Below are 19,461 nucleotides of genomic sequence, written 5' to 3' on the forward strand. Positions count from 1 at the left end.
CACACCAATTCCGCCCACTCTTACTGTATTTAAGGCCTAGGCTACCAGCACTTATTAGTTCGCTGACGAAGCTCTTCGGATGAGGAGCGAAACGTCCGACACCTTCTTCACAGAAGTACAGATGACGTCTCAAGAAGCCTTTCCTCGATAAACAAAATAAGGTGCCAAATTGAAGCAAAATGAGTAAAGAGTTAGGCCGCACAAAAGGAGGCAGGAGGAGGGTTGAATGATGGTTCTGTGTAGCTATTCCAAGAAGGGCTGCCAGATCTGGAGCGCAAAAATATTGTAGGGAAATTTTCATGCATGCATGTGCGCACACGCTTGCACGCGTGCACACACGTAGTTCAGGTCCTAAATGTGAAAATTGTAAATAGTTGGAGTTATATTTGTAAATAAATTGTTATTTTGATGTAAAACAACCCCTTTTTGTGTTGTTTATGTTGGTATAGTTGTTTAGATATTTGAGCTGTCACAAAAGCAAAAAATATTTGTGTCAAAGTGAAAGTTATGCTTGAAATGTATCTTTTCACAAAAAGCTGCTTTTCTAGTCGGGAACTGATATTTTCCTGGTCTTTCCGATGGAAGACGGGAGTGTAATGTTTCTTTTGGTAGTTTCCATGTTTATATAACCTTAGAACACAATATTCTGTATGCCTTGAAAGATCAGTCAAAATGGTCTAAAATAGCCGCTACAGAAAGGGTTGTCTTTTGGAAAAAGGCTGGGATTGAATGAGTTAAGAATACAGACTACCTTCAGTTAGCGTGTGTTTCAGTTCACGTCAAAAATTTACGCCGCGATTTTGCCTCAGTTTGCGTGCATTCTCCAATATAGCGTGCGTCTTGTGTTAATACCCTGCATGAGTGTTCTTAATCTGTTTTTTATCACAGAGCTTGTCAGCGTCCTATTGGCTAGCTAAACAAAATGGCAACTGGGACCGGACGTTAGCTACATTATGTCGCCCGTCTGTGATGTCATCAGCGGTTGAATCTCAAAAATGTGAACACAAAACATGCTTTTCTAGTTTTACATGATTAAAACGATTCTAAATGCATATAAATGAGGAATGAAAGGGATAAATGAACATTAAACATGACTTTTACCTTCATTGAAGACGTGTCTGTTCCCAAAGACACCATGTGGCAGTGGACACCACCTTTCCTGTTGTGCTAGGAGTTATTTCTTGAATTCAATAGTGTTTCTCAATTTTTTATTAAAATGCTGGCACTTGAAATTCCCTTCAGCTCCGTTTTGGGTTATTGGGGTGAGAAGCACGATTGAATTTTAGGAATAGCCTCATGGCAAAACAGGAAGGTGGTGTCTGTGTTGGTCTTTGGCAGCAATCACGTCTGCAGTGAAGGTAAAGGAACTTATGTGTTCATTTATCCCTTCTATTCATCATTTATATACATGTGGAATTGTTTACTGCATGCCAAACGATAATTGTAAAACAATAAAATGTGTTTTGATTTCCATGATTTCTTATGGGAAAACTGATTCGGTTAACGTCCGTTTTGGTCAGAGTTGGATATGGTCTGGATCGAATTAACGATGCTAACCAAGGTTCCATTGTATAGTAACAATAATAGTAATAAGAGGTAGAAGATGTGCAGTAGTTGCTAGGCCTGTCAAGATAACAAATTTTGCTAGTTGATAATTGTGCTATAAATTATCGACGATAATCGATAATTTCAACCTTTTTTTAGATCATATTATTACGTTTATCATTCAATGATGACTGTGTCATGTCACATTTGAGCCACTAGATGTGTAGTGTATCTGTGTGAGGCACAGAAGCTGCCTACTGTAGCACTTAGGAATCGTGGGGCGTCACCACATCACATAACCTGGGTATTGCGAGCTCACGCCGCCCGGCACTATACATTCACTTCGTCGATCAAACGCCCCAGCAAGCGCCAACCGCCGGGACTTATGCCCCACAGCACATCCACAATGGAACTGTGGCATTCAGTTAGAAACTATCACTTTTGTGCTTTCAGTCATATTAGCGTTTGCTTGCTAACTGCTAGCTAGCACTAAGTGCATTCAGGCATACGTACGTGTCACACATGTCAATTTATCGAGGCGTCAACCTCGTTTTTTTTTCTCTCGTTCGATGAATGGTTTTATAGATTATCGTGACAGGCCTCGCAGTAGCATAATTATGTGAACGTTACAGACGAGGAAGTGTGGATCTCTGTCACTTCTCAAACAGAGCCCTCTCTTTCTCAGGACCAGGAGCTCTTCTTCTTCAATGACGTCAGTCCAGGAAGCTGCTTCTTCCTGCCCAAAGGAGCACACGTGTACAACACCCTCACAGACTTCATCAAGGTGCGCCCTCTTCAAAACATTGCTGCAGCAGAGTGTTACAACCGTCCAGAAGATCCACACACTTCTGTACATTAACATGACACGAGCCCGCAGGGGACCTGTTGTTGTTTCCGTCAGCCGTCAGGATATTGCGCTCGTTAGTCTCCAGTTATTGCCGTGTTGTGACACACACACGCACATCCTTCCTCCCTCCTCAGAGCGAGTACCGACGGCGAGGCTTCACCGAGGTCATCACCCCGACGCTGTACAGCACTGCATTGTGGGAGCGCTCGGGCCACTGGGAGCACTACAGCGACAACATGTTCACCGTGACCTCCGAAGGCTGTCAGACATATGCGCTCAAACCCATGAACTGCCCCGCACACTGGTACACACACACACACACACACACACAAATTTAGAGGCCCGCATCTGCTTAACACTCGTGTTGATCTTCAGCCTCATGTTCGAGCAGCGTGTGCGCTCATGGCGGGAGCTTCCTCTGCGCTGGGCCGACTTCGGGGCTTTGCACCGTAACGAGCTCTCAGGCGCTCTGGGAGGCCTCACCCGGGTCCGCAGGTTCTGCCAAGATGACGCTCACATCTTCTGCACACCTGAGCAGGTAGGCATTAATACGCCGTACTCGTATACAGTATGGGTTTAGCATCTACAGCCTGCATGTGTTGGCCCACCATTAGCTTCTGTACAACAAGATTACAGATTATACAGGGAAAAAACACCAAAACAAATCCAGGGGTGGTTCCTGGGCCCAAAAAACACCAAATAATGACATTTTTGTCTTCATATATCAACTCTGTGATTCTAAAATAACATTTTTCCTCATAATATTATGAGTTTATTCTCATAAAATTGTGACTTTTTCTCATTAGAATAGAATTTTTTTTCTCGTAGTATTTTGACTTTATTCTCGTAAAATTACAGCTGTCCTTTTCTGCTGTTATTTTTTTCCACCCCAACTATTTCAACTCTCGTATAATTTTTCTTTTTGTAATTATGACTGTATTCCCATAATGTTTGGTCTTTATTTTATTATGTATTAACTAGGGCTGTCAAAAATAGTGTGTTAACGGCGATAACTCATTTATTTAATTAATTACGTTCATATTTTTTTGTATAATTAACGCATATGCGTCATGGCAAGCTGTGGCTCAGTTTTATGACGACAGACGGCGGCACAGTATAGCTGCGCACCGAGTCACAGTCTCTTGACGCTCTTTTTAACATTTATTTTTTGACTAAAATCTACATTAAAAATAAAATATTTTTTAAAAACATACAAATTAAAGGTTAAAAAACTAATAAAAATAAAAAGTAAAAATAAAGAAAAAAAATGTCTGCCTCACACACTTAATAAATGCATTTAAAGTATAAAATGTATAGGTACTCACCACCAATGAATTACAGTGTAAGATGATGGATGAACAGATGGAATGGGAGTCACGGTGGAGTCTTGAGCCTGGTCGTCAGACTTGCGCTAGAGGCTGGACAGGGTGTTTCTCCGAGCCACATCTACATAATCCAAACTGCTTGCCTGTTACTGTAATTTCAGGATTTCCGATAATACATACAGTAAGCTTGTTTTCACCTCGATGCAAGTTTGAAGGCCGAATTGACTGTTGAAGCTACTCTCACGTCTCAACTCTGTTGCGTTTGTGAATATGCGGGGATTGACTGTACTGTGTATACAGTTGCCCTCAAAATGCTTCGTACCCTTTTACATTTTTGTGATGAAATGAATGCATTTTGTCAAGTTTGTTTATGATTTATATGTGACCAACAAGTGAAGAACAACAACAATTCACGATTTAAGAACTTCTTCATTTCAGGGGTATTTTATTCATGGATTTTTAAAAAATGTCATGTTCAAAATTATTCATACCCTAGGTTTACTGAGTCCAATGTCTTTCTTTAATCTTTTAATAGTCAATAGCATAGCCTTTGTCATTTATGACTGCTTCTAGACGGCTCTTGTATGTGGCAACAAGCTTTCTGCGTGTCTCCTGTGGGATTTTGTCCCATTCTTCCTTGGCCAAAGCCTCAAGCTGGGTCAGGTTGGTCGGATTCCTAGCCATCACTCTGGCCTTCAAGTCTCTCCACAAGTTCTCCATTGGATTCAGGTCAGGACTCTGACTTGTCCATTCTAGGATGTTGACAACAGAGGTCACCTGAAGCAAGATCCCGGCTTTTGGTCAATCATCCTGTGGTCTGATGAGACGAAGTTGGAGTTATTTGGCCATGTGGATGTTAAATACGTCTGGAGGAAGAAAGGGGAAGCCTACAATCCGAAAAAAACAGTCACCACCGTCAAGCATGGTGGTGGTGGGGATGCTTCTCTTCCTGCGGCACTGGGAACCTCGTCAGGGTGCAAGGAACCATGATTACCAGGATTGCATCAGGATCCTTGACGAAAACGAAACGGAATCTGCTGAGAAACTCCAGTTCGGTCACAACTGGAAGTACAGTCAAACCTGTCTTAGCAGCCACCTGTTTAGAACGGCCACTAAAAAATTCCCCCGCAGAAAATGTGCGTGTTGTAGACCCTGTGTATAGCGGTCACCTGTCTGACGCGCCAGCGGCCACCCATTTTGTATCCCATGGTCAATATCTGACCGCATATAGCGGCCAAAATACAGACTCAAGCAGAAGCTTCATGTGACGGTCACCTGCTGCTGCGCCCCGTTTTCTCGCGCTTTCTCTCTCTCTGTCTCTCTCCCACAGCTGGGTGTGCAGCAGGAGCAGGGACAACTGGACACGCCGGTAGCTAATTAATCCTTCCCCTACTTAACTCGGAGTAGGAGCAGCTGTGAGACGCTGGTTCCTTCCATGACAACTCAGTCTATGCACTTGCAGCTCACCAAATCGCTCAAGCTCTTCCAGATTCGGCGTCTCCACAGCTGGGTGTTCCAGTTGTCCCTTGACCTAGCCTTTTGCAAATTCTCTCGTGTTTTTGAACCTTTTGCCCTGGGGCTCCACAAGCTGCGGACCCGAGCGCCTTCAGTTCACTCCTGTGATTACCTCCACGCTGAAAAGCAGTTAAAGAACTGCCATCCACTTACCTTGCTCCCGCATTCTGTGGTCCTCCGCACACGCATCCGTAACACTTCATGCACGAAAAATAATAAACTCACATTTGAAACAAGAAACATGTAATCATGTTTTAAATGTAAAGATTATATTAAAACGTTTTTTTTATTAAAACTAAAATGTTCTTCAAAAAGGTTTAAGATCATCCAACCAAATCAAAATTCAAAAACAAAATATGAAAACAAACATAACAAAAGACAACACTAGCACAGCTTCTAATCACAAAAATGTTAATATGTGCGCGCACAAATTCAAAATGGCCGCCAACCTGTCTATAGTGGCCACTTTTGCCGTTTCCCTTCAGCGGCCAGTATAGACAGGTTTGACTGTACCAGCAAGACAATGATCCAAAACATACCGCCAAAGTAGTGAAGAAATGGCTCAAGGACAGTGATCGAGGAAAAGGCTTCTTGAGACGTCATCTGTACTTCTGTGAAGAAGGTGTCGGACGTTTCGCTCCTCATCCGAAGAGCTTCGTCAGCGAACTAATAAGTGCTGGTAGCTTAGGCCTTAAATACAGTAAGAGTGGGCGGAATTGGTGTGCCAACACCCTCCTCCTATTGGTTCGTTACACTAAGCCTGGGCGGAGTAGTAGTATAATCCTATCCTGTTATTAACACCTCCGATAAAAGGGAAGTGTCGCTCCCTGAATAGGGTATGAACGACTCTGATACTGGCTTGTTAGCATCTATTGTTCTGGCTCGGCCCTGCCTTCACCTCACTGGCAAGACTAAGAGCTGTGGGTTTTGGTCTCAGTAACCTGCTGAACACAGGGTCCAAATTAAACCTCAAACCACCATTCCGATTCAATGATGGGTTCTGTTGTTTGACAAAAATAGCTTCCTTTACTCCTCTTTCAAACCATCTGTTTTCTTTGGCCAAAATCTTTACCTCGCTGTCCTGAAAAGAGTGATTGGTAGCTTTCAGGTGTAGATGTACTGCTGATTGAGGACCACTAGCATTGTCCCTGCGATGTTGATAAAGCCTTTTTTGGAGCATTTGCTTAGTTTCCCCAATGTAGTGCTCTTTGCATTCCTCATCTTTACAGTGGATGGAATAGACCACATTGCTCTGTTTCTGGTTTGGAGCCTTGTCTTTAGGATGCACAAATTTTTGTCTCAGGGTATTTACTGGTTTGAAATAGGTAGGAATTTTGTGTTGCCATAAGATCCTCTGGAGTTTTTCGGAGACCCCCGCTACATAAGGGACTACCACTCCTCTCCCTTTTGCTTCTGTGGGCTTTTGGGTTTCTTTCCCTACTCTCTTCTTTTGGCATTTGTTAAAAGCCCACCGTGGGTACCCACAGGTTGAGAGCGCTCTCTGAACATGTTGTGTCTCCTTTTTCTTTCCCTCAGCACTAGTTGGTATTTGTTCCGCTCTATGTTGGAGGGTCCTAATAACCCCTAGTTTATGTTGTAGTGGATGGTTTGATTCAAAAAGCAGGTATTGGTCAGTGTGTGTGGCCTTTCTAAAGACCTCTGGAAGTAGCTGTCTGTCCTTTCCTATAATTACCTTGCAGTCTAAGAAGGCTAGTTGGTTTTCTTTAGTGTCCTCGCGAGTAAATTTGATATTGGTGTCCACCGCATTGATGTGATCTGTGAAAGACTGAATTTCTTGTTTTTTTGATTATGACAAAGGTGTCCACGTACAATGTAGCGAAATATGTAAAAACAGTCTTATCCCCATTGGTAGGCAACACTGATCATCATATAGAGAACACAAAAGGGTTTGTGGCGAGCATCAAAGACCTCAGATTGGAGCCAGAGGAAACTTTGGTGTCTTATGATGTGACTTCACTTTTCACATCTGTCCCCACCTCAGCAGCAGTCTCGGTGGTGAGGAAGAGACTGCTCGAGGACTCAACTCTGCATCGGAGAACAAAACTTAGTGCTGACCACATCTGCCAATTACTGGAAATTTGCCTTAACACTACATATTTTCAGTTTAGAGGGAAATTCTACAGACAAATTCATGGTTGTGCTATGGGCTCACCAGTCTCACCCATAGTGGCGAATCTGTACATGGAAGAGATGGAGAAACAGGCTCTCACATCCTTCTCAGGGACAAAACCAAGGCACTGGTTTAGATACGTGGATGACACCTTTGTCATAATCAAAAAACAAGAAATTCAGTCTTTCACAGATCACATCAATGCGGTGGACACCAATATCAAATTTACTCGCGAGGACACTAAAGAAAACCAACTAGCCTTCTTAGACTGCAAGGTAATTATAGGAAAGGACAGACAGCTACTTCCAGAGGTCTTTAGAAAGGCCACACACACTGACCAATACCTGCTTTTTGAATCAAACCATCCACTACAACATAAACTAGGGGTTATTAGGACCCTCCAACATAGAGCGGAACAAATACCAACTAGTGCTGAGGGAAAGAAAAAGGAGACACAACATGTTCAGAGAGCGCTCTCAACCTGTGGGTACCCACGGTGGGCTTTTAACAAATGCCAAAAGAAGAGAGTAGGGAAAGAAACCCAAAAGCCCACAGAAGCAAAAGGGAGAGGAGTGGTAGTCCCTTATGTAGCGGGGGTCTCCGAAAAACTCCAGAGGATCTTATGGCAACACAAAATTCCTACCTATTTCAAACCAGTAAATACCCTGAGACAAAAATTTGTGCATCCTAAAGACAAGGCTCCAAACCAGAAACAGAGCAATGTGGTCTATTCCATCCACTGTAAAGATGAGGAATGCAAAGAGCACTACATTGGGGAAACTAAGCAAATGCTCCAAAAAAGGCTTTATCAACATCGCAGGGACAATGCTAGTGGTCCTCAATCAGCAGTACATCTACACCTGAAAGCTACCAATCACTCTTTTCAGGACAGCGAGGTAAAGATTTTGGCCAAAGAAAACAGATGGTTTGAAAGAGGAGTAAAGGAAGCTATTTTTGTCAAACAACAGAACCCATCATTGAATCGGAATGGTGGTTTGAGGTTTAATTTGGACCCTGTGTTCAGCAGGTTACTGAGACCAAAACCCACAGCTCTTAGTCTTGCCAGTGAGGTGAAGGCAGGGCCGAGCCAGAACAATAGATGCTAACAAGCCAGTATCAGAGTCGTTCATACCCTATTCAGGGAGCGACACTTCCCTTTTATCGGAGGTGTTAATAACAGGATAGGATTATACCACTACTCCGCCCAGGCTTAGTGTAACGAACCAATAGGAAGAGGGTGTTGGCACACCAATTCCGCCCACTCTTACTGTATTTAAGGCCTAAGCTACCAGCACTTATTAGTTCGCTGACGAAGCTCTTCGGATGAGGAGCGAAACGTCCGACACCTTCTTCACAGAAGTACAGATGACGTCTCAAGAAGCCTTTTCCTCGATGGACAACTCCTGTACGACTGAGAGCCTACACAGACGCAAGGACAGTGATGTCAACGTCCTAGAATGGACAAGTCAGAGTCCTGACCTGAATCCAATGGACATTGGACTCAGTAAACCTAGGGTATGAATCGCTTGGAACATGACATTTTTTTAAAATCCATGAATGAAATACCCCTGAAATTAAGAATTTCTTAAATTGTGTATTGTTGTTATTCTTTCACTTGTTGGTCACATATAAATCATAAACAAACTTGACAAAATGCATTCATTTCATCACAAAAATACAAAAATCTCAAAGATTAATAAGGGAATCAAACATTTTATTATTTTCGCCATTGTCATTCAAGGAATTTCATAATTCCAGAGACATTCCAGGTTGGCTACAGTCTCCATGAAAGAGGCTCTTTGTCCCGATCAAACCTTACACCTACATGTGCTGCACAATGTGTGTAATCCTGATCCCCATCCCTTGCAAGTTTCCCATGGTGTTCTCAGTGGTATCCTGTCGTGCCACAGAGATCTCATGATGGGTCTCATCACCACGTTAACCTCTCAAATACCATTTTAATGTCTGCAGCCAGTGGGCGTCACACTCATTTGGGATGTACCCCTCTGAATGTACTGGCATGAACGTGTCCTCTTGTTGCCCTCACAGCTGGAAGAAGAGATTGTGGCTTGTTTGGACTTTGTGAGGAGCGTTTATCAAGTGTTTGGGTTTTCCTTTCACTGCCTCCTGTCGACACGTCCAACTCCGTGCCTCGGGGAGCCTGAGCAGTGGGACAGCGCTGAGCAGGTATGCACGCACTCAAAATGGATTAATTGGTTTCACCGCTGAAACAGTCGCTTGGAAGGGGATTTTTGTCCTTATCGAGCTGCTGTGTAGATGTTTATCTCAAAGTGCCAATTAAGATTGCTTGAATTGAGAGCCATTACACGAGCTGACATCACACTTACAGTCTCCTCCACTGTTTTTGTTGGTGTGTGTAGCAACTGGAGCGGAGCCTGCAGCACTTCGGCGAGCGCTGGGAGTTGAACCCTGGAGATGGAGCCTTCTATGGGCCAAAGGTCAGTCGGCTGTGAAGCAGGCGCTTTTCTGGACTCGCATTTAAGTGCCGGCTTTTCAATCAAGTTTGGATTACGTTTCTCACCACTAAATTTAGAGGAAAAACCAGATTTGTACCAAAATAGTGTTGTTGTTTTTTTGTGCTTAAAAGTATGCTAAAAGTATGGTAGCGCAAACATTCATTTTAACAAAACAGCACTAATGTAGCACTTAAAACAGACACTAAAAACATTTTGGTTTCATTCTAAGCATGTCAGGGGCTGGGTGAACTTGAGACGACCTATAAAATAAACTGTTATAACTCAAAAATGAAAGCAGGACAAACGTTCATTTTAACTGCACAAAACAGCACAAACGTAGCACTAAAAAATGAGACCATTTTGGTTTCATTCCGAGCATGTCGGGGGGCTGATTATGTAGTAGGTCAAAACTTAAAACGTTAATATCTCAAAAGCAAAAGCAGCAGAAACATTCATTTTAACTGCACAAAACAGCTCTAATGAGAATATATTGGTTTCATTCTGAGCATGTTGGGGGTTGGGTGAACTTCGGTTGACCTGTAAAATAAATAAAATAAACTGTAATATCTCAAAAACGAAAGCAGCACAAACGCTCATTTTGACTGCACAAAACAGCACAAACGTAGCACTAAAAAAGGAGACTATTTGACTAGAGTTTTGAGTTCGGTGGGGGGCCAACTTCACTCAGGTCCCGGACTGCGCTCTCCTGGTGCGGGGAGCTCGCACAGGAAGTGATCGCTGGTTCTTTATACCGGGGGCCGTCAATAAATTACTATTGTGTTGAATAGGGGGGGAAAGCAATATATTCTAAATCAAACGATCAACTGATATATAACCATGTCAAATGATTAGTCCTACCCAAAAAGCATTTTGCGCGCCCATTTTTTTTCCCAATTTGATCTTTTATTGGATTTTATCCAGTCATGGAAAAAATGATTAGACCACGCTTGTTTCTTGAGTTTATTGTTCATTTTAATGCCTGATAAAACCAAAGGTACCTTTGTTTGGACAACTATAACAATAACAAAACAAATAGCTCATAAGTTACATTTTTTGGCAGTACAATGCTACAGCTATTCATAGCTATTCATTCATTCATTTAAGAACTGAAGTGATTTTGGTTATCATGAAGAAAACCATGTAAGTTGTTAGATATCAGCTCTTAACTTAAACTCTTATGAGCTATATTTGTTATCATCATGATATTTGCCCAAACACATGTACCTTCAGTTGTACCAGGAATTAAAATGGATCAATAAACTGAAGAAACAAGGGTGGTCTAATCATTTTTTACATGACTGTATGAATTTTACTTTTGAGAAATTAAAGTTTACTGCTTTTGATACGATGTACTCACATTAATATGCCATGTTAAAAAAAAAAAAAATCATGTCCATAATATTGATTATCGAAAATAATTTGTAGGACAATTACCGTGTCTCCTGGTTGACTATGGCCTATTATTAGCCAAAAAGTATTGAAAGACAAGTTATGTGTAGTATTGTGGTCACGAGGCATCAGTAATGTTATGAGACATGATGTTAGATTACATTACCTGTCCCACTGCATGGAGACTGGCTACTGTCAGCGTTGTCTCATCCACGCTATAAAAGCCAAAGTGAGGCCACACTTTTTATTTCAACTACGTTTTTGGGATCGGGCGTTGGGGTTTATAAAAACCTATACATACGTCTTTGGCAGGGATGTAAATCTCTTTATGATAACACGATTCGATTTGAATCTACATACACAGGTTACGATATTATTCAGAAACAATATTTTTTAAAAACAGAATGATCGATACGATTGGATTCAATTCTACGGTTAATGTTTGTTGATGTCGACGTTAATCTTGCATAATAAAATAAAGATGCCAATGATGTGAAAGTGGCATTCTTACAGTATTTTCTAATTTGTAAAAGAGCACATCATATCCCCAAGCATGCTATGAGGCACGGCCAAAAGTCAACAGAATAACCTGTCAAATGTATACTATATTGTTTAGACACAGACCAAAAAAAAGGACTTGCCTTTTCGTTGATGGGATCAATCTATCTGTATTTTTATACCTGTTAAATTTGGATTTGCAACATTTAAATTTTAATATGTCTTAATGTTGCTTGAAATGGAAGCGCAGCCACCAAACTAAATGTGGTTGTATACTGTGTGCAATAACAATAAACATCCATCCATCCATCTACCTGCCTACCTATCTATATCAAATATAACAATGAAAAAACACAAGTCTTAGCCGTCTGTCCAATTAATAATACAAAATAAATAAATAAATTGTACAATGCTGCAATTGGCTGGCGACCAGTTCAGGGTGTACCCCGCCTCTCGCCAGAAGTCAGCTGGGATAGGCTCCAGCATAGCCGTCACGTTTTGTCGGCAGCCCAAGCGTAGTTCATAAGACACTGTCAACCAATTGCTTCTCTCGCGATACCTGGTGCATGTCTCCACAGTCAAGTAACCTAAAATTTATGGCTGATTATTATTGATGCAGCATTTTTTCATTGGTTAATCAGAATCGTTAGCTCCTCGAACCGGTCAGGTCTGGTCTGGTCGTATCGGTTTATGGTTCACATCCTTAGTCTCTGGTATTGAATGGGTTAACTGAAAACCTGAATGAAAAGCAGGCTTGCGGGCGCCTCATGTGGTCGTGGGGTGCTACCTGGTGCCCGCGGGCACCATGTTGGTGACCCCTGATATAGGGTACGGTATTTAAAGTTAATTATCTTGAAAATGAATTGACTTATATCTATGGCGTTTATGTATTCTTTACAAAAACTGTGTTATTTCCTCACTTCATCCTTGTTTAAGAATCTTGGTTGACCTCTTAAGCAGGTTCCATTGTATTATACGCAAGCATCAGCTCAGCAGCGTTTAAAGCTCAGGTGGATGCACGCAGAATTGAGTAATGTTGCGCTTCGACAAACATGCTCCATCAACAAACATTCTGACACCTGCCGTTTTGTGACTGCTCATTTAATGGACACGTCCACCCACAAATACGCATTTTTCCCCGCAGCTGCAACAGCTCTGCTCTCATGCTCTTGTTTGACATCGCAGATTGACATCCAGATAAAAGACGCGATTGGCCGACAGCACCAGTGCGCCACCATCCAGTTGGACTTTCAGCTGCCAATCAGATTTGACCTCCAGTATGTCGGGTCAGTGCTGATTTTGTCCTATTCCAGAGTTGCCTAATTCACAAATAATTCATCATTAGGAGGTCCATGGCCATGGTTTAAAGATTACACCAAAAATATGATTTTATATCTCAGTATTCATTTATTTGTTTACATTGTATTGACTATTTTCTAGCTTTTTTATATATATTTTAAAAAAGACAATCTCCCCAGTTACATTTTTACCCCCTTCTTTGGCCCATCACGTTTTGGATGTCTGATAAATTTAGCCTTGATCTTGGATATTGGTCCAATATCAGAAAAAAAAACAAGTACAGTAATCCCTCGTTTATCTCGCGTAATTGGTTCCAGACCCGACCGAGATAAGTGAATTTCAGTAAAGTAGGATTCCTTATTTATAAGTCAAATATTTTTGTAGTTAGAGCATAGAAAACCTGTTTACAACTTTCTATGTGCTGTTTTTAATATTATTAGAGCCCTCAAGACATGAACTAACACCCCTATAGTAACAGTTACCCTTATATGACCCAACATAGTAGATAAAATTGGAGTAAATAAGCCATTTAAGACATAAATAAGACTTGCTTGTGTGTGTTTCCATAAATGTTCTGGACAGGAAGTGATGTCGAGGATTCAGAGTTAGCGGGAGTATGGCCACAACAATAGCCTGCGTTATGAAGATGATTATTATTTTTGTGTTACCATTAAACCTACTATAAAAGCCTCTTCCGACAATCAAGTCTGGTGCGTGTGTTCCTAGTGCCACCTAGTGGCCAGTGTAGACTACCGCTCATCGTCTTTTAACGTCTTAAACTGTATTTTTATTTTAGTGTATTTAGCGATCATTTATTTATTCATATTTGAAAAAGAGTGAGAGCACGATGTTTGAACCGCAAAGTGGTGAGGGACTATATCGGCGTGCATCTAAAATCTCCAGTATCGGCACTCCGATAAAAGCAGTCCATTCCATCCTTCTATCCAGCAACGCTATCCCAGATAGAGCCCGCGTGGGAACAGCGCATGCTAATATGCTAACAGAGTTGGCGAGGAGCAGGAGCGACATCGAAGTCTGAAACAGACATTGCGGCTGAGTGCTAATCCTGTTTCAAGTGTGATTCAAATGTTCTGCTACTGTTAAAGAGACGAGTGTATATGCAAGTAGATTTTTAGACATGTGTGGCATCTTTTAGCGTGATTGACATTCAGTCAATCACATGGAGAGGAGCCAGTTGAGGTGGCTCGGGCATCTAGCCCGGATGCTTCCCGGACCCCTCCCTGGTGAGGTGTTCCGGGCATGCCCAGTCGGGATAAGGCCCCGAGGTGGACGTAGGACACGCTGGAGGGATTATGTACATTATGTGTCCTCCCGGTGGAAGAGGTGGCCTGGGACCGGGAAGTCTGGACTTCCCTACTGAGATTGCTGCCCCCGCGACCCAGACCCATATACTGTAAGAGGAAGAAAGTGGCTGGATAGACATATATTGAGTTCATTTGGAGCTGTTCCTACAAATATATATGAATCTTGTCCTGTCATTTAGCTTTCTGATCAGTAAATACAGTAAAAATGTACACATTTCAGATGTAGATGCTAATGGTGATTAGTCATGATTAATGTGAACCTTTGTAATCATTTGCCAGCCCTATTATCGCGAGACTTTTTTTTTTCTGAATGAGAAATCTTTTTTTTTTTTTTTTTTTAATCTCACCAGACCTTGTGACACCACACTACATGCAAAACAATACTGTTTGGTATTTGTTTGGTTTGATGGCCAGGGTGTCAAAAATAGACGTCTGAAATGGGCGTTTCAGTTCCTGTCTTTTGACCGTTGGCGGGTCGTCTGGGAAAGTAACCCACGCCAAATGCAGGGACCTACTGTCTTTCTATTTCCATGATTTCTTATGGGAAAATTGTTGCGCAAATCGGAGGTCAACCAGAATCTTGGAATGGATTGTAGACAGATTCTCAAGACTAACTGACTCTTCCTGTTTGCCTCAGACGGGACGGTCATGTGCATCGACCAGTGATGATCCACCGAGCGGTGTTGGGATCGCTGGAGAGGATGATTGCCATCTTGGCTGAAAACTTTGGAGGGAAATGGTGAGATAACATTTTGTTTTTCTTGTCTGTTTTGTGTTCTAATCATGTTCTTCCACTTTGAAAGGCCCTTGTGGTTGTCCCCAGCGCAGATCATGGTCATTCCTCTAGGGGGCAGCTGTGAGTCAGCTGCCAAGCAGGTGGGTCCACACTTGAGAGGTGTCCTTTCTCTCACTGCAAAGCTTGAAAAGCTGACAGGAATAGGGATGCTCCGATACCGATATTGATTATTTAGGGGGCTGTTTGTGTTTGGAGCCTCAAATCTGCACAGTGTGAAGGAAAGGGGGGGCTGGGGGCGCTAACTGCACATAGGGATCACTTCACGCTGCAATACAGTAGTAGTGGCTTTTGGGCATCGGCTTTTGTGGTCCATGTTGAAAGGCATTTATGGCATACTTTTCGGTGGCCGATCAAAACCGAAATATAACATATGCTTGTCATCAATAAGGTGCTCCATCAGTTCCGTGAAGCAGGCTTCATGGCTGACCTGAATGACGACACCAGCGCCACCTTGAGTAAGAAGATCCGCTCCGCCCAGCTGGCGCAGTACAACTACATGTTAGGTAAAAGAGCACTGAGCGCGTGTAGCGTGTAGTTTACCATCCATTCACATTGCAACGCTTTGCTTCCAGTGGTGGGCGATGAGGAGTGCCAGAGCGGCACCGTGAGTGTGCGAAGCCGAGGCGGTAAACAACTGGGCAGGAGGCCCGTGGAAGAGGTTCTGATGAGCCTCAAGCGGCTGCGAGACGCCAGGAGCAACCAAGATGACTTTTAAGTCTGTCATGTAATACACCTGTGCTGCTCACATTTCCAATAAAACAACACAAGAACTTGATTCATTTCTGTCCATTAATGTTGCTCACTAATACGTCTGTGATCACTAACTGTGCCCCCCTCCCTTTGCTTAGAATAAAGAACAACTGGCTTACCTTTAAAAGAGTGGAAGAAAGGGAGGATGCAGAGGAGGATTTGACTAAAATAGGAGTTGGAGCCAGCGGCAGCAGCAGCAGTGTGTTTTGGTTGTGTTGTGGTGGAAACAGCCAAGTCAAGGTAAAGGTCAAAAGCATTGGACTGTTGTTTAATTGAGGGAGGGCAGCAGGACGGAAAAGACATGAGTCACAACAGTGACAAAGGTGGCAGACTGCGACTTTCAACAAAGCCCTCTGTGGAAAAATCAGCAGTGTGTGAATGTGGCGTTCCTCCACCTGAACTGTTTCACCTTCATTTGATACAGCGCCAGCAGAAGGAATTTAGGCCCATTCGTGACTTTCCGGGATTACTTTTGTTTATATTATTGACTGGCGCAGTGTTCCCAACCTTTATCGGGCCAAGACACATATTTGACATTAGAAAAAAAGCCTCACGGCACACCACCAAGCGCGCCATGACTTACACCTGGTTATGAACGTGTTCCCTTCCTACACGGCAGTGGTTCTCTATTTCCTGTCATGCTCCCACTGGGGGACAGAAATGTTTTCTGCCCCCTGATTTACACCATGAATCTTTGTGCTACATTTATTTGATCTACATATTTAGAGTCCTTGACCATGGAAAGATACCATGGAAGGGTTTGAATGCCTTAAAGAATGCTAACATGCTAACACCTAAGATAATGGTGTCTACCTATGAAAATGGCTAAAAATGCTGCTATGCTAGTGTTAGCATGCTAGCATTGCTAATATGCAATGTTACCATGCTAACACCTAGCATGACGGTAAGTGTTGATTCAAGATTCAATTAAAGATTCAAGAGTTTTATTGTCCTTTGATATAAATGTCTCACCATGAAAATGGCAAAAAATAATACTATCCCAGTATAGTTAGTTTGCTAACAAACTAGCATGATGGTGGTAAGTGTTTCTATATGTGTCTACCCATGAAAATAGCAAAAAAATGATAGTATGCTAATGTTAGCATGCTGGCAATGCTAACACCTAGCATGATAGCGCAATGTACCGGGAAGGCTAAATGTCCCGAATAAGTGCTCTGACCATTATTTTGTGGACATATATGCACAAATGCTGAAAACGGTGTCCGAACACCCCCTGTCTTGCAGGCCTTTCTACCTTTTTAAAATATCGTCCCAGGCTATTCTGGAAGGATAACCTCTTCCCCTCACAGATCTCCTTATAACGGCACACAGAATCCATGACGCCTGTAGCATTCATTGGCATTCAGACTGAATGCCACTCTCCACTCTGAACATTTTACGATGTTCGTTTTCACTTCCATGCGGATGGCTTTCCTTTTCTTTGGCGCACTGTTGCTTAGGAGACATTAAAAGAAATGAAATTTCTAAATGGCCCCCACAACCTTCATTTTTCTGGATTTGCTGGAAAAAGTTGGGACACCCCAACACTGAAAGGTTCCGCTACAATCCTCTCCCGTGCTTCACACGTTTAAACCTGTAAAGACAAAGTCAAGCTTCCTGGAACGACTGCAACCCCTCATCATGCAAGTACACGCTACCTTTAATGCATGACTTTTATTTAGTTACTCACTGGAGTGTACTGTAATTACAACTGAGCGTGTGTTGCCTTTGCATTGTACAGCTGGGCTCTTAATGCAACTCAAGGACCAGGTTCTAGCAGATGTGTTGATGTTCTTGACTGGTACGACTGCAGGTCTGCAGAGAGACAAAACCTGTGCTCTGGCTTCCAGCACCTCAGGATGCAGCGCTCTCTGCTTGACATACTGGTAGCTTCCACTTCCAACTCGCCCAGCTTTGGTCCTTTTTATACTCACCGGTCACGAAATTAGGTACAGTTGAGAGATGATGTTCACCTCATCTGGGTTGGTGAGGCAGCCGTTTAAATTGCCCTGCACTGGGTGAGCAATTCTATCAAAATTATTAGTAGAAAACTTTGTTGAACCAAGATTTGACTGATTAGTATTATGCAGTGGAACCTTGGTTAATGTCCGCCCCGGTTAGGGTGTCTTTTTGTTTTTTTGGCTTATCGTTGAAAATTGATGCCACTATTTTTGCTTTGGATTGCGTGCATTCTCTGGTTGTTAATATACTGCGTGAGGCCATCTGCATTCTTAACATTTGTGAGCATCCTATTAGCTACCGAACAAAATGGCACCCCGGAACGGAAAGTTACCGATAGCCGTCCATCTGTGATGTCATCAGCGGTCGACTCAAAAATGTTAACACAGAAGCCATTTTTATAGTTTAATAATTATTTTACATGCATAAAAAAAATCTAGATGCATATGAATAAGGAATGAAAGGGCTACGTGAACATCTAAGGTTACTTTTACCTGAAGACGACTTTTTAAAATCAGAAGACCAGAAGGTACGTTGCACGTCTACGACGTAATCAGCATTTGACTCAAAAATGTTACCATAAACACGTTTTTAGTTTTATAATTATATTTTACATGCATAAAGCAATTAAAAATGAAAGGGATACGTAAACATTTGAAGGTACCTTTACCTTACCTGAAGACTGCTGTTCCCAAAGACAGGATGTGGCAGCGAGACACCACCGTCTTGTCATGAGTTGAAGTCAGCTGGGATAGGCTCCAGCATACCCCTGCCACCCTAGTGAGGATAAATGGCATAGAAAATGGATGGATGGCTATTTCTTGAATTCAGTAGTGTTTCACACCTTTATCAAAATGCAACTTTCTTTGGCTCCATTTTGGGTTACAGTATTGAGGTGAGAAACATTACTGAGTTCAAGAAACAACTCACGTCAAAACAGGAAGGTGGTGGTGGTTGATCTCAGTGCCACATGGTGTCTTTGGGGACAGTCACGTCTTCAATGAAGGTTTGGTTTGGTTTAGTTTATTTGAACATGAAGGTTCCAATGGAATACATCTCATGAATCATTATCATTCTTTCACAGTTCCTCATGTCCAAAAGGAGTAGGAAGAAGCAAAGCTTGTTTAATCCTACCCCCCATCCAAATCTACATCTAGTACAGTACATGTAGTTCACTTCCTGCATTCCATGTCATGTTTTCTCATGTCAGAATAATAATACAAAATAGATAACTGTAAGACACCCCTCCCAAAGGGAAAAAAAAATTATATTTATATATACATTAATAATAATAATAATAATAACAATACTAAATAAATAAAGAAAGAAAGAACAAAGCTTTTTTTATAAACAAAAAATAACAAACCTGACAGAACATCATTGTGATGATGAAGACTCTTCTGCCTTGTATTTAGCAAACATCAACTGCTTGTATTGTTTTTTGAATGTGCTCATCTCTGTACATTGTTTGACTTCCTTACTCAATCCATTCCATAGTTTAATTCCACATACAGAAATGCTGTGGCTTTTCAGCGTAGTTCTTGCATATAAATGTTTTAGGTTTAATTTTCCTCTAAGATCATATTTCTCCTCTCTGATTGAAAA

The 19,461-nt window shown here is 42.1% G+C and overlaps 1 protein-coding gene across 6 annotated transcripts in view; it reads left to right on the forward strand.

The window, feature by feature from the left end:
• Positions 1 to 19,461, forward strand: part of tars2 (threonyl-tRNA synthetase 2, mitochondrial) — an 84,495-nt gene that overhangs the window by 57,523 nt on the left and 7,511 nt on the right. The window contains exons 9-20 of one of the 6 annotated variants that reach the window (XR_008571983.1): positions 2,231 to 2,329; positions 2,527 to 2,696; positions 2,768 to 2,930; positions 9,413 to 9,550; positions 9,745 to 9,822; positions 12,913 to 13,013; positions 14,989 to 15,090; positions 15,155 to 15,227; positions 15,536 to 15,650; positions 15,720 to 15,862; positions 15,996 to 16,137; positions 17,143 to 19,461. The exon at positions 17,143 to 19,461 is cut by the window's right edge and continues 1,983 nt beyond it. Coding sequence is in view for 3 of the 6 variants with exons in the window: in XM_054781226.1 (XP_054637201.1) it covers positions 2,231 to 2,329; positions 2,527 to 2,696; positions 2,768 to 2,930; positions 9,413 to 9,550; positions 9,745 to 9,822; positions 12,913 to 13,013; positions 14,989 to 15,090; positions 15,155 to 15,227; positions 15,536 to 15,650; positions 15,720 to 15,862 (1,182 nt within the window). In the remaining 3 variants the exon portion in view is untranslated. The other 5 variants (XR_008571984.1, XR_008571982.1, XM_054781226.1 and 2 more) reach the window with 5 other exon arrangements.

Source organism: Dunckerocampus dactyliophorus, chromosome 7, assembly GCF_027744805.1.
Source record: "Dunckerocampus dactyliophorus isolate RoL2022-P2 chromosome 7, RoL_Ddac_1.1, whole genome shotgun sequence".
NCBI lineage: Eukaryota > Metazoa > Chordata > Actinopteri > Syngnathiformes > Syngnathidae > Dunckerocampus > Dunckerocampus dactyliophorus.